Consider the following 13,364-nt stretch of genomic DNA (forward strand, 5'->3'; position numbering starts at 1 on the left):
TACAGGGGGAGGGTTTTAGTGGGAAGGGGCTGCCTAATTTGGCAGGAAGGTCCTTCAGGACAGTATCCCCTCACCCACCTGAAGCTTTGAACAGGGGTGACCATCCCCAACTCCACCCAGCCACCTCAAAATTACCGCCAACTGAGAGATGGACACTTGAGGGTGTCAACCAGGGGAAGGATGGGCAGTCTATCCTAGACCCTGCCTGTACAATCAGGGCCGGACAGGAAGGTGACCTTGGGAACTTGGAAACGTGGCACTGGGTTTGGTAAAGGCTTGCCCCATGACAACTGGAACATTAATATTCTGATCGCTCTTCCCCAAACGGTCCCATCACACCCCTCCCCCTTTCCGAAATGGGACACCTGCTTCCCTTGGTCTGTTTAATTCCCAAGAGCCTGATTTGATACTGCTTCCTGGGTCATGACCTGGGAACCCAATGTTCCATTGACACACTGGAGGAAACCTTTCCCTTCAACCTTTACACTGTTGTTCCCCTCGTTGATATCGGGGTGCATAACATTCTCCGTGACTGAAGTTGGAAGAAGTCAGTAAGGAACCATGTGATGACCAGGTTTAGTTGGATCTTTATTCTCTATTATCCATAGGATGAGAGCAGATTGATGTGGCTGTTCAGGATGAGAAGGATGTCGGTGGAATCAGTAGTTTTACTGCACTGTGAGGGTGAGAGTTGGGGTCTGTGTTGTGAACTCTTTGCCATTTTACTTTAAGTACTTCATGAAGTTGGTTTTGAAAGCTGCCTGGGTTTCAGGCGGGCCCTGGGACAGAGACTTGAGCGTATCCAGGGCTGTGAGGACCCCTTCATGGGTCTTATCGAATAAATCTCTGCCGACTGCCGTCTTCACTCGATCACGCCAAGCGGTGAGTGCGGGCGAACCTTCCAATGGGTCATAGCCAACACCGAGGGGCTGCAGGGACAGGAAGAGGAGTCAGTGAGTACAGGGTAGGGACCACCATGGGGCAGGAAGACACCGAAACAAACCAGACCATCATTCACCCACTTCCCACTGGGCATCGGATCACACAGAGCCCAACATCCATGGTTATCCAGAGACAGAGACACACACGCACAGTGACAGACACACACACAGACACACACACACACAGACACACACACACACACACACACAGAGACACACACACACACAGAGACACACACACACACAGACACTCACACACACAGACACACACACACACAGACACACACACACACAGACACACACACACACACAGAGACACACACACACAGAGACAGAGACACAGACACTCACACAGAGACACACACACACACACACACACAGACACACACACACACAGAGACACACACAGACTGAGACACACACAGACTGAGACACACACAGACTGAGACACACACACACACAGACAGACACACACACAGACAGACACACACACACACACACACACACACAGAGACACATACACACACAGAGATAGAGACACAGACATAGAGAGACACAGACACTCAGACAGAGCCACAGACATACACCCAGAGACACATACACACACAGAGATAGAGACACAGACATAGAGAGACACAGACACTCAGACAGAGCCACAGACATACACCCAGAGACACAGACACACACCCACAGACATTCACACACACTCACATAGATGCACAGACACAATCACACACACACACACACTCTCATAGACAGACACACTCTCACAGACAGACACAATCACAGACACATTCACACAGACACACAAACTCACAGACACACAGACGCCCTCACACAGACGCCCTCACACAGACGCCCTCACACAGACGCCCTCACACAGACGCCCTCACACAGACGCCCTCACACAGACGCCCTCACACAGACGCCCTCACACAGACGCACTCACACAGACACACTCACACAGACACACTCACACAGACACACTCACACAGACACACTCACACAGACACACTCACAGTTTGAACCAAAACTGAAAGAATTGTGGATGCTGTAAATCAGAAACTAAACCAGAAATTGCAGGAAAAGCTCAGCAGGTGTGGCAGCATCTGTGGAGAAAAGTCCGAGTGAATGTTTCAGGTCCAAAGTCAGTTTGAATGTGTGCGCAGTGCTCCACCTCATGGTCACGTGACCCACGAACTGCTGAGATTGGTCTTCCATCACCCATAATCCTCGACTCCCCTCAGTAATCCACCCAGCCTGTATATCACTGGATCCAATGGACAATTTAGCATGGCCAATTCACCTGAACTGCACGTCTTTGGACTATGGGAGGAAACCCACTCAGACACAGGGAGAATGTGCAAACTCCCCGTGTACAGACAGTCGCCTGAGGCTGGAATCGAACCCAGGTCCCTGGTGCTGTGAGGGAGCAGTGCTAACCACTGAGTCACCGTGTCACTCACTTGGCTGCAGGGTATTCCGTTTTTGATCATTTAATCTGTACTCTAAATAACTGGGGCCTTGGAACTGATCCCTGCAGCACTCCATTCGTTCCAGCTTGCAATCCTGGAAATGTCCCCCACCCCCTTTATCCCACAGGAATGTACACTTCTCTTGTTTAATCTTCCAAACCCTGTCCATGGGAATGGTGAATGGGGAACAAACATCGATCCCTGTGGTGATCATACCAAGGAGCACCGTCCTGGAGGTTGCCATTTTATACCCAGGGCCTGGCTGGTTTGTGAAATATTGTTTCCCCTTGTGGCCGAGCCTAGGACCAGAAGGTATAATCTCAGGATTTGGGGTTGATAGTGGGATGCTGGAAAAGCACAGCAGGAATCAGGAATCAGGATTCGAGGAGCAGGAGAATCAACGTTTTGGGCATAAGCCCTTCTTCAGGAATCAGGAAGCCTTCCTGATGAAGGGTTTTTGCCTGAAACGTCGATTCTCCTGCTCCTGGGATGCTGCCTGACCTGCTGTCCTTTTCCAGCACCACATTCTCGACTCGGATCTCCAACATCTGCAGGCCTCAGTTTGTCCTCAGAATTTGGGGTTGTCCATTTAAGACAGAGATGAAGAGGAATTTCTTTACTCAGAGGGGAGTGAATCAGTGAAGGTCTTTCCTGTAGAGTGCTATTGAGACTGGGTCGTGGAGTACACTCAGGGATGGGAGAGACCGATTTTAATCAATATGGGAATCGGTGGTGATGGGGCAAGTCAGGAAAGTTGGCAATGGTAGGATTATCCGATTACCCATGATCCCATTGAATGGTGGAGCAGATTCGATGGGCTGAATGGCCCATCCCTGCTCCGATATCTAATGATCCCAAGGATGCCCTTCAATGGGAGCTGTTTGATCTCTGGATCCTTCTCGGCTCTCCAGCGATCCAGTTGTTCGGAAACGGTTACGATCTCGAGCTCAGTGACCACCCCCCCCCTCCCGCTTCCCCCTCCCCCACCCCCCACCCCCCGCCCCTCCCCCACTCTCACTTTGTGGTGGTGCGTTGTACAGGTATCGCCCACTTTTCAAACGTTCACTCTGTGTCACTTTGCTTTAATCAAAGACCCACATGCGGACCTGGTTTTGCTCACCGAAAGAAATCCAAAGGGGAATTTTGCTTTTACAACAAAAGGCGAGAGCTTTCCCTGATAAAATAAAGTTGCTTCACTTTACTCCATTTCATAGGAACGCTGTAGTTTGGGACAGCAGGAGATACCTGGATAACATGGACACTTCACCACAAAGTGAGAGTGGGAGTGGGGGGAGGGGGGGAGTGGAGGAAGGTGGGGGGGGTGTCACTGAGCTCGAGATTGTAACCGTTTCAGAACGACTGGATCGCTGGAGAGCCGAGAAGGATCCAGAGATCAAACAGCTCCTATTGAAGGGCTCGCACAAACAGGTGAAAAGGCCTCCTCCTCCTCCTCATGCCAGAATATTTGTCACTACCTCCCCCCCCCCCACCCCCACCACACCCCCCCAACTCTGTCAGGGACACTCACCTGCATGAGTTCAACAATGGCGACCAGGTCAGCCAGGGAGATCTCCGAGCCAGCAATGTACGGCCTCTCCTGAAGGAACTTCTCTTGGAAACTCTTCAGGGCTTGGGCCAGTTCATCCTGGGCCTCCGCCATCTTGTCTTCAGGACATGGTGCTCCCATCATGACTGGGAATAAACCCTGCAGACCCAAGAACCAGACAGAAAATCAGAAATCACAGCCCAGGATCAGAGACTGTTACTTCAGACCAGGCCTGAGGAGTAGGCCGAGGGCGTAGTCAGCCCCACAGCCTGCCAATGACTGACCGTTCAGACACACAGGCTGCGTTTGTGCGTGTGTGTTTGTGTGTGGATGTTTTGCTGTTAATGAACGGTAGCACTATTCCTGTAACTGAGTTCTCCTGTTGCTGACACCCCCTCAGCCAGCACCCAGTCCTGTTCCAGCACAGGCAACATGGGGAGGCCTCATACACAAGGCCCCGGGCTGTGGAGATTGTGTGTGTGTGTGTGTGTGACAGAGAGAATGTGTGTGTGTGTGAGACAGAGTGTGTTAGTGTGTTTGTGTGTGTGTGTGAGACAGAGTGTGTGTGTGAGAGAGAGAGAGAGAAAATGAGAGAGGGAGTCTATGTGTGAGAAAGATTATGTGAGAGAGTGAGAGAGTGACGGTTGTGTGTGAGAAAGAGAGAGAGACACACACAAAGAGGGTGTGTGTGAGTGTGTGCGTGTGTGAGCATGTGTCAATGTGTGTTTGTGTGTGATCGTGTGTGCGTGGGAATGTATGTTTGTGTGTGAATGTGTGTGCGTGAGCGTGTGCATGTGCATGTGCGAGCGTGTGCATGTGCGTTTGCGTGTGGATGTTTTGCTGTTAATAAAAGGTCGCACTATTCCTGTAACTGAAGATCTTTGTAAACAGAAACAACTCCCAGGAGGTTTTGTCATTTCTCCTGAGCAACAAGAAACAAGGCACGTTTTCTCCAGGGAGACCGCCCCGGGCTCAGGGAGCAATGGGATATTCGAACCGCTCTGGAGGCAGAGAGTGAGAGAGTGGGAATGTGACCAAGAGAAAACGAGAGAGTGAGAGAGACTTGTGGAACCGGTTATTGTGATGCTTCAGTCAAAGGTGTGTGAGCAATCTCTGATTACTCAACTTGATTAACCTCAGTCATCACTCACCACTCACCAAGCATTATCCCAGGACTGACGAGGGATACTAACCCTCAGTCACACACACAACCCATTGAAGGTACACTGCCCCAGCACTCAGAGATGGGAACAAGATGTCTCCCTCTCTCTCTCTCCCCCCACCTCTCCTCTCCCTCTCCCCCTCCCTCCCCACCCCTCCTCTCCCTCTCCCTCCCTCTCTCTCTCTCTCCCCACCTCTCCTCCCTCTCCCTCTCTCTCCCTCTCTCTCTCTCTCCCCCTCTCCCTCTCTCCCCCTCTCCCTCTCCCTCTCTCTCTCCCCCCCTCTCCCTCTCCCTCTCCCTCTCCCTCTCCCTCTCCCTCTCCCTCTCCCTCTCCCTCTCTCTCCCCACCCCTCCTCTCCCTCTCCCTCTCTCGCTGACCTTGTCCCTTGCTGAAAGGATGATTCAAAATGGTTTCCTCTTGCCCTGCCTGTTGTCAGGACTAACACAAGAATGCCACATTGTAAATGGGCAATCAATTCATACGCCACGGATGGTGGGCAAGTCAACTCTGATTGGCTGCAGCGTTTCCATGGAGGAAGTTATTAACACAAAGGTTAATTATTCAAAGAAAAAGCCTCAGCGATATTCTAAAGATGATAAAGAGCCCAAATACCCGAGTGGCTTGCAGAGTATGGGAGTTTGTGTTGAAATACATGTGGGTTCCTATGAAGTATATAACCCCACTCCATGAGAAGCTGGGCCCATTCTCTCTATTTGGTTGTCAGTATTAATACTCTCCACATTGGACAGCAAGTCCTGCCCTAAGGTGGGATCACACCTAACGGGATATTTCATCTCAGCTTTCACAAGCACTCGTTGCTTGATACAAAAACAGAATATTGGGAATCTCTCACCTTCATCATGAAGATTTTCCCAGATAATGGTCTCAGAGCTGTGTGCTGCCAGGCCAGATACTCGTCCACTCGGGCACGTCTCTGGAGGGCCGCTGGGTACCAGTGGTCAGGGGTCTTGTATTTACACGCCAGGTATTTGAGAATCGCCACACTGTGAGAGACAGAAGGAAGGGAGACAGTCATCCTTCACCAACATCTCCCTCTGGTCCTTGACCCCAACTCCCTGGGGCTGAAATCCCCAATGTATTTCCCAGTATCTCGGAGTCCCTGTGTTCAGCTTCTCTCAGGTCACCCACACAGTTTGTACCCTGTCCCTCCCTCCCATTCACATCCTGATGTCATTGTTCTCGAATCTGTTTTCCACCACACTCAGGAATTTTGGAAACCTCCCAACTGGGATTTTGGGACATATTATGCCAAAGGATTCTTTGTCAAATCAATCAACCAACAAAACTAGTTTGAGGAAGGTCAGACTCGTCCTTTTGGTGGAAGCACTTTGTTAATGGAATTGTCCTGATTACAGGAAAACAGCTCCATGGGCTGTGAAAATACACCTTCCAGTCTGGAGTCTTTAATGGGAAGATTTGAATCATCGGTGCACATTTAACAACATGCAACAATTTCACCTCATAACCCTCGCCTTCTCAATCACATTTCTCTCTCTCCTTGCCCCTCTCTCTTCCCCTCACCCCCCCCTCCCCGGTCTCTCTCCTAATACACACTCTCTCCTCACCACATCAGCCTCTGCGTGAAGCAGCACCAATCACTCCTCCACAGCACAATTCATGGAACAGGAATAATCATACAGTCGGTCAGTGCTGAGGGAGTGCCGCACTGTCAGAGGGTCAGTGCTGAGGGAGCCCCGCACTGTCAGAGGGTCAGTGCTGAGGGAGCGCCACACTGTCAGAGGGTCAGTGCTGAGGGAGTGCCGCACTGTCAGAGGGTCAGTGCTGAGGGAGTGCCGCACTGTCGGAGGGTCAGTGCTGAGGGAGTGCCGCACTGTCAGAGGGTCAGTGCTGAGGGAGCCCCGCACTGTCAGAGGGTCAGTGCTGAGGGAGTGCCACACTGTCAGAGGGTCCATAGTGAGGGATCCCCGCACTGTCAGAGGGTCAGTGCTGAGGGAGTGCCACACTGTCAGAGGGTCCATAGTGAGGGAGCCCCACACTGTCAGAGGGTCAGTGCTGAACGAGTGCCACACTATCAGAGGGTCAGTGCTGAGGGAGCCCCGCACTGTCAGAGGGTCAGTGCTGAGGGAGTGCCACACTGTCAGAGGGTCCATAGTGAGGGAGCCCCGCACTGTCAGAGGGTCAGTGCTGAGGGAGTGCCACACTGTCAGAGGGTCCGTAGTGAAGGAGCCCCGCACTGTCAGAGGGTCATTGCTGAGGGAGCCCCACACTGTCAGAGGGTCCGTAGTGAGGGAGCCCCGCACTGTCAGAGGGTCAGTGCTGAGGGAGCCCCACACTGTCAGAGGGTCAGTGCTGAGGGAGTGCCGCACTGTCAGAGGGTCAGTGCTGAGGGAGCCCCGCACTGTCAGAGGGTCCGTAGTGAGGAAGTGCCGCACTGTTGGAGCTGCTGTGTGTGAAACCGTCCCTTTGTACCCAGCTCAGTGGAAGGAACAGAGGAGTATTTGATGTGCAGTATTTCCTAATACATGGCTGTGTATGATGATGCTTCAGGAAGTGAGATGTGGGTGTGTAGGACTGTGGGAAATGATAGGTGCTACAGAAATGCAAGTCCTGCTGCCCGACATTGCACAGGGACCATCCAGGGAATGTTGTTGCTGTGGAGTCAGTTTGATTCAGGAAAAGTGGGACATGTCAAAGAGTTTGGGAACAGCTTTCACTGTCCCCAGGGGAAGTCAGTGTGTTTCGAACCAGAGTCAGCAGCAAGTACACACCTCACTCCCCATCTCCAGGCATCCTGACCTCAGGGTCGAGACAACACCAACTACCTTACCTCTCGCACAGGGTGAAGTCTCCATCCTTTATCACCGGCACCTTTCCCAAGGGATTCACTTTCCGAAACTCCTCCGAATGTTGTTCTCCTGCACACACAGAGAGCCCCATGAGTCAGCTCCCCACTGAAATCCCCAGCTCCCACTGCCTGCCCAGCCCGAACCCTCTTCCTGTGGTTACCTCCCTCCTGCTGTCACTCTCTCTCTGCATTTACTGTCTGGATCATCTCTCTCAGATTTCTCACTCCAGGTTTTCACTGTGTTTTCCATCGCTCTGGTTTCACACACACTGCCTCACTGGACCATCTCCCCCACCCCCACTCTCCCGCTCTCTCTGTCTCTCTCGCTGGCTCTCTCTGATTTCTCTCACTGCCTGGTTTCACTCTCTCTCTGTTAAAAATCACACTTCACCAGGTTATAGCCCAACAGGTTTAACTGGAAGCAGTAGCTTCCTGTTGGACTAGAACCTGGTGTTGTGTGATTTTCACTTTGTCCACCCCAGTCCAACACTGTCTCCTCCACAACATCTCTCCCTCTCTCTCTCCCTCTCTCTCTGTGGATCAGCCCTCCCCCTCTCTCTCTGTTTCTCAGTCCCTCTCTCTGCTCTCTCTCTCCCCCACTCTCCCTGTGTGAGTGTAAGTGTGTGCTCTCTCCCTCCCCCACTCTCCCTGTGTGAGTGTGTGTGAGTGTGTGTGTGTGTGTGTGAGTGTGAGTGTGTGCTCTCTCCCTCCCCCACTCTCCCTGTGTGTGTGTGAGTGTGTGTGATTGTGTGCTCTCTCCCTCCCCCACTCTCCCTGTGTGTGTGTGAGTGTGTGTGATTGTGTGCTCTCTCCCTCCCCCACTCTCCCTGTGTGAGTGTGTGCTCTCTCCCTCCCCCACTCTCCCTGTGTGTGTGTGTGAGTGTGAGTGTGTGCTCTCTCTCTCCCCCACTCTCCCTGTGTGAGTGAGTGTGAGTGTGTGCTCTCTCCCTCCCCCACTCTCCCTGTGTGTGAGTGTGTGTGAGTGTGTGCTCTCTCCCTCCCCCACTCTCCCTGTGTGTGTGTGAGTGTGTGTGAGTGTGTGCTCTCTCCCTCCCCCACTCTCCCTGTGTGAGTGTGAGTGTGTGCTCTCTCCCTCCCCCACTCTCCCTGTGTGAGTGTGAGTGTGTGCTCTCTCTCTCCCCCACTCTCCCTGTGTGAGTGTGAGTGTGTGCTCTCTCTCTCCCCCACTCTCCCTGTGTGAGTGTGAGTGTGAGTGTGTGCTCTCTCCCTCCCCCACTCTCCCTGTGTGTGTGTGTGTGTGAGTGTGTGTGTGAGTGTGTGCTCTCTCCCTGTGTGAGTGAGTGTGTGTGTGAGTGTGTGCTCTCTCCCACCCCACTCTCCCTGTGTGTGTGTGAGTGTGTGCTCTCTCCCTCCCCCACTCTCCCTGTGTGAGTGTGAGTGTTTGTGTGAGTGTGTGTGCTCTCTCCCTCCCCCACTCTCCCTGTGTGAGTGTGAGTGTGAGTGTGTGCTCTCTCCCACCCCACTCTCCCTATGTGAGTGTGAGTGTGAGTGTGTGCTCTCTCCCTCCCCCACTCTCCCTGTGTGAGTGTGAGTGTGTGCTCTCTCCCACCCCACTCTCCCTATGTGAGTGTGAGTGTGAGTGTGTGCTCTCTCCCTCCCCCACTCTCCCTGTGTGAGTGTGAGTGTGAGTGTGTGCTCTCTCCCACCCCACTCTCCCTATGTGAGTGTGAGTGTGTGCTCTCTCCCTCCCCCACTCTCCCTGTGTGAGTGTGAGTGTGTGCTCTCTCCCTCCCCCACTCTCCCTGTGTGAGTGTGAGTGTGTGCTCTCTCCCTCTCCCACTCTCCCTGTGTGAGTGTGAGTGTGTGCTCTCTCCCTCCCCCACTCTCCCTGTGTGAGTGTGAGTGTGTGCTCTCTCCCTCCCCCACTCTCCCTGTGTGAGTGTGTGTGAGTGTGTGCTCTCTCCCTCCCCCACTCTCCCTGTGTGAGTGTGAGTGTGTGCTCTCTCCCTCCCCCACTCTCCCTGTGTGAGTGTGAGTGTGAGTGTGAGTGTGTGCTCTCTCTCTCTCCCCCACTCTCCCTGTGTGAGTGAGTGCTCTCTCCCTCCCCCACTCTCCCTGTGTGAGTGTGTGTGAGTGTGTGCTCTCTCCCTCCCCCACTCTCCCTGTGTGAGTGTGTGTGAGTGAGTGCTCTCTCCCTCCCCCACTCTCCCTGTGTGAGTGTGAGTGTGTGCTCTCTCCCTCCCCCACTCTCCCTGTGTGAGTGTGAGTGTGAGTGTGTGCTCTCTCTCTCCCCCACTCTCCCTGTGTGAGTGAGTGCTCTCTCCCTCCCCCACTCTCCCTGTGTGAGTGTGTGTGAGTGTGTGCTCTCTCCCTCCCTCACTCTCCCTGTGTGAGTGTGTGTGAGTGTGTGCTCTCTCCCTCCCCCACTCTCCCTGTGTGAGTGTGAGTGAGTGCTCTCTCCCACCCCCACTCTCCCTGTGTGAGTGTGAGTGAGTGTGTGCTCTCTCCCAGCTCCTCACCTGCAATCAGCCGCACCTCCTTCAGTTCAAAGGGAATGTTGTTGTTCCTCATGAACAGGTAGACGGAGCGACAGGGCTGAGACGCCAGGTCAGCGTAAAACTGGAGGGCCATGTCAGTGGGGAATGTGGGACACAGCCTGTTCTCACTCTGACCAAGGGAGCCCAGTCCGTTCACCCTGTCTACCCGGGACTAACCCACACAGCACCAGCTGAGCACCACCCACAGGTTAGCCACGCCCACACACACCGAGACCCACCCACCCCCAGGTTAGCCACGCCCACACACTGAGACCTGCCCACCCCCAGGTTAGCCACGCCCACACAGAGACCTGCCCACCCCCAGGTTAGCCACGCCCACACACACCGAGACCCACCCACCTCCAGGTTAGCCACGCCCACACACACACCGAGACCTGCCCACCCCCAGGTTAGCCACGCCCACACACTGAGACCTGCCCACCCCCAGGTTAGCCACGCCCACACACACACACACCGAGACCTGCCCACCCCCAGGTTAGCCACGCCCACACACACACCGAGACCTGCCCACCCCCAGGTTAGCCACGCCCACACACACACCGAGACCTGCCCACCCCCAGGTTAGCCACGCCCACACACACACACACACCGGAGACCCACCCATCCCCAGTTCAGCTGCGCCCACAAACACTGAGACCCGCCCACTCCCAGGTTAGCCCCACCCAATCCAGGTTAGCCCCGCCCACCTCCAGGTTAGAGCTGCCATCATCCAGGGTAGCCCTGTCCACCCCCCCCCCCCCCACCCCAGGTTAGCCCCCCCCACCCCAGGTTAGCCCCCCCCACCCCAGGTGGATCCCATGCCTGTGTAAGCCCCAGCCAGCCCCTGCCTGCTCCAGGCCCATATCACTACAAACCTTTCCTTTCCCTCTATCTGCTGTCCCTGTCCTAACCCCGTCTCTGTAACAGCCACAACACCATCCCCCCCATGTACTGATCTAGGCTCAAAGCTCCCCTGCCTTCCCTCGAACCCTCCCTTCCATTGAAATAAACCCACATCAGCCCATGAGAACCTATCTCTGCCTGGCCTCCAGGTCTGAGTTACTGGGCCGAACATCTACCTTCCCCTCAGTCCCTCCACTTGCTGATCTGCTGCTTTGGTTCCCAGTCCCTTCCCACTCTCGGTGAAACCCTCCTGAGTCCCACCAACAAACCTCCCGGTGAGGATACTGGTTCCCCTCCAGTTTAGGGACAACCCATCCCTCTAGTACAGGTCACCATTGCCCCAGATCAGGTCCCAATGATCCAAGACCCTGAAACCCTGACCACTGCACCACCTCCTCAGCCACATCTGCTCTATCTTTCTATTCCTTGCCTCACTAGCACATGGCACTGGGAACAACCCAGAGATCCCTACCCTCGAGGTACTGCTTTCCAGCCTCTTTCCTAACTCCCTGCATTCACTCTGCAGGACCTCTCCTCTCTTTCTGTTCATGGCGTTGGTACCAATGTGCACAATGACCTCTGACCTTGAAGAATTTGGTGTAACCGCTCCGAGCCTGGCAGCAGGAAGGCAGCACACCACCCTGGACCCCTGAACCCAGCCAGAGAGATGCCTGCCTGTGCCCCTAACCAGTGAGTCTGCTACCACTGCCACTCTCTTGGATCTTACCCGACCCTGCTCTACAACAGAGCCAGTTGTGATGCCACAGGCCTGGGCTGCTGCCGTTATACCCCCCGAGAGGTTATCCCCCTGACAATCCCCAAACCGGTGTACCTGTTAGAGAGAGGAATAGCCACAGGGGACTACAGCACTGCCTTCCTGGTAGTCACCAATCTACCTGAGGGAGCACTTCCCTGTAACAAGTGTCCATCACACTCTCTGTCCCCTGTAAGCTCCTCAGTGTGTCCAACTGCTGCTCCAACCAAGCAACGTGGTCGATGAGGAACTGCCAACTGGTCACAATTCCTGAAGACATAGTCATCAGGGACACGAGACTGCTCCCTGATCTCCCACAGTTGGCAGGAGCAGACAGCACTACCCTCAAAGCCACCTCTGCCCCTTTACAAACAGGAATAGAAGTCCATCTTACCTGGGCATCAGCTTGCTGGCCTTTATCCCCAAAGCCCATGGGGTGACATTGTGTACTTCAGCGATCCACTGCTCGCTCATAGTGACTGAGCCGAATTCTCCCAGAATGCTCCTGGGTGTTGTCAACCTGCCGCCTTCCTGCCTTCACTGGCCTTGGATTCAGGCGGATTATCCCAGTCACACAGGTGGGAATCACAGGAACATTCTCATAACACACTGGAGATTGAAGGGCACATTCCCAGTCACACACCGGGAATGCCGGGGATATTCCACTGATACACTTGGGAATGAAGCAGACACTCCCAGTTCCACATTGGGAATTGAGGGCCACATTCCCAGCCAAACACTGGGAATGGGGGGTTTATTCCCAGTCACACATTGGGGATTCAGACGGACATTTTCCAGTCACAGGCCGGGAAATGAGGGAATATTCCCAGACACAAATGCAAAAATGGGGGCATTTCCAGTTGCCCGCTGGAGAATGGAGGGGACAGACTCGCAGACTGGGAATTCGGGATGACATTCCCAATCACATGGCTGGAATGAAGGGGACATTTCAAGGCGCACACTGGGGAATGAGAGGACATACCCAAAACCACGCTGGGAAGGAAAGGGTTCATCCCATTCACAGGCTGGGTCATAACGGGAATATGACGCTTCTATTTCCACGCTGGGATGGGATGGATTCATCCCAGTAACACACTGGGGAATAACAGGGGATGCGACTTTCCCAGTTCCATGCTGGGAAGGAAGGGGTTCATCCCAGTCACACACTGGGAAAGAAGGGGTTCATCCCAGTAACACACTGGGGAATAACAGGGGATGTGACTTTCCCAGTTCCACACTGGGATTGAAGGGGTGCAT

At 54.0% G+C, this 13,364-nt stretch overlaps 1 protein-coding gene across 1 annotated transcript; it reads right to left on the minus strand.

The window, feature by feature from the left end:
* Nucleotides 1-567: 567 nt before the first annotated feature.
* Nucleotides 568-10,670, minus strand: LOC140487794 (glutathione S-transferase theta-3-like). The gene is made up of 5 exons (XM_072587051.1): nt 10,433-10,670; nt 7,935-8,022; nt 5,979-6,129; nt 3,945-4,121; nt 568-929 (listed from the first exon to the last, which is right to left on the minus strand). The coding sequence occupies exons 1-5, from the start codon at nt 10,542-10,544 to the stop codon at nt 723-725; spliced, it is 735 nt and encodes a 244-aa protein (XP_072443152.1). The 5' UTR covers nt 10,545-10,670; the 3' UTR covers nt 568-722.
* Between the last annotated feature and the right edge of the window lie 2,694 nt (nt 10,671-13,364).

This window comes from Chiloscyllium punctatum, chromosome 17 (genome assembly GCF_047496795.1).
Source record: "Chiloscyllium punctatum isolate Juve2018m chromosome 17, sChiPun1.3, whole genome shotgun sequence".
Classification (NCBI taxonomy): domain Eukaryota; kingdom Metazoa; phylum Chordata; class Chondrichthyes; order Orectolobiformes; family Hemiscylliidae; genus Chiloscyllium; species Chiloscyllium punctatum.

Bases quoted from the DNA above. Each gene is read 5' to 3' on its own strand.
- LOC140487794 (XM_072587051.1), bottom strand. From the start codon at position 10,544: ATGGCCCTCCAGTTTTACGCTGACCTGGCGTCTCAGCCCTGTCGCTCC. The intron at 8,023-10,432 runs GTGAGGAGCTGG...CTGTGTGTGCAG, and splicing joins GGAGGTGCGGCTGATTGCAG to GAGAACAACATTCGGAGGAG. The intron at 6,130-7,934 runs GTAAGGTAGTTG...TGTCTCTCACAG, and splicing joins GACTTCACCCTGTGCGAGAG to TGTGGCGATTCTCAAATACC.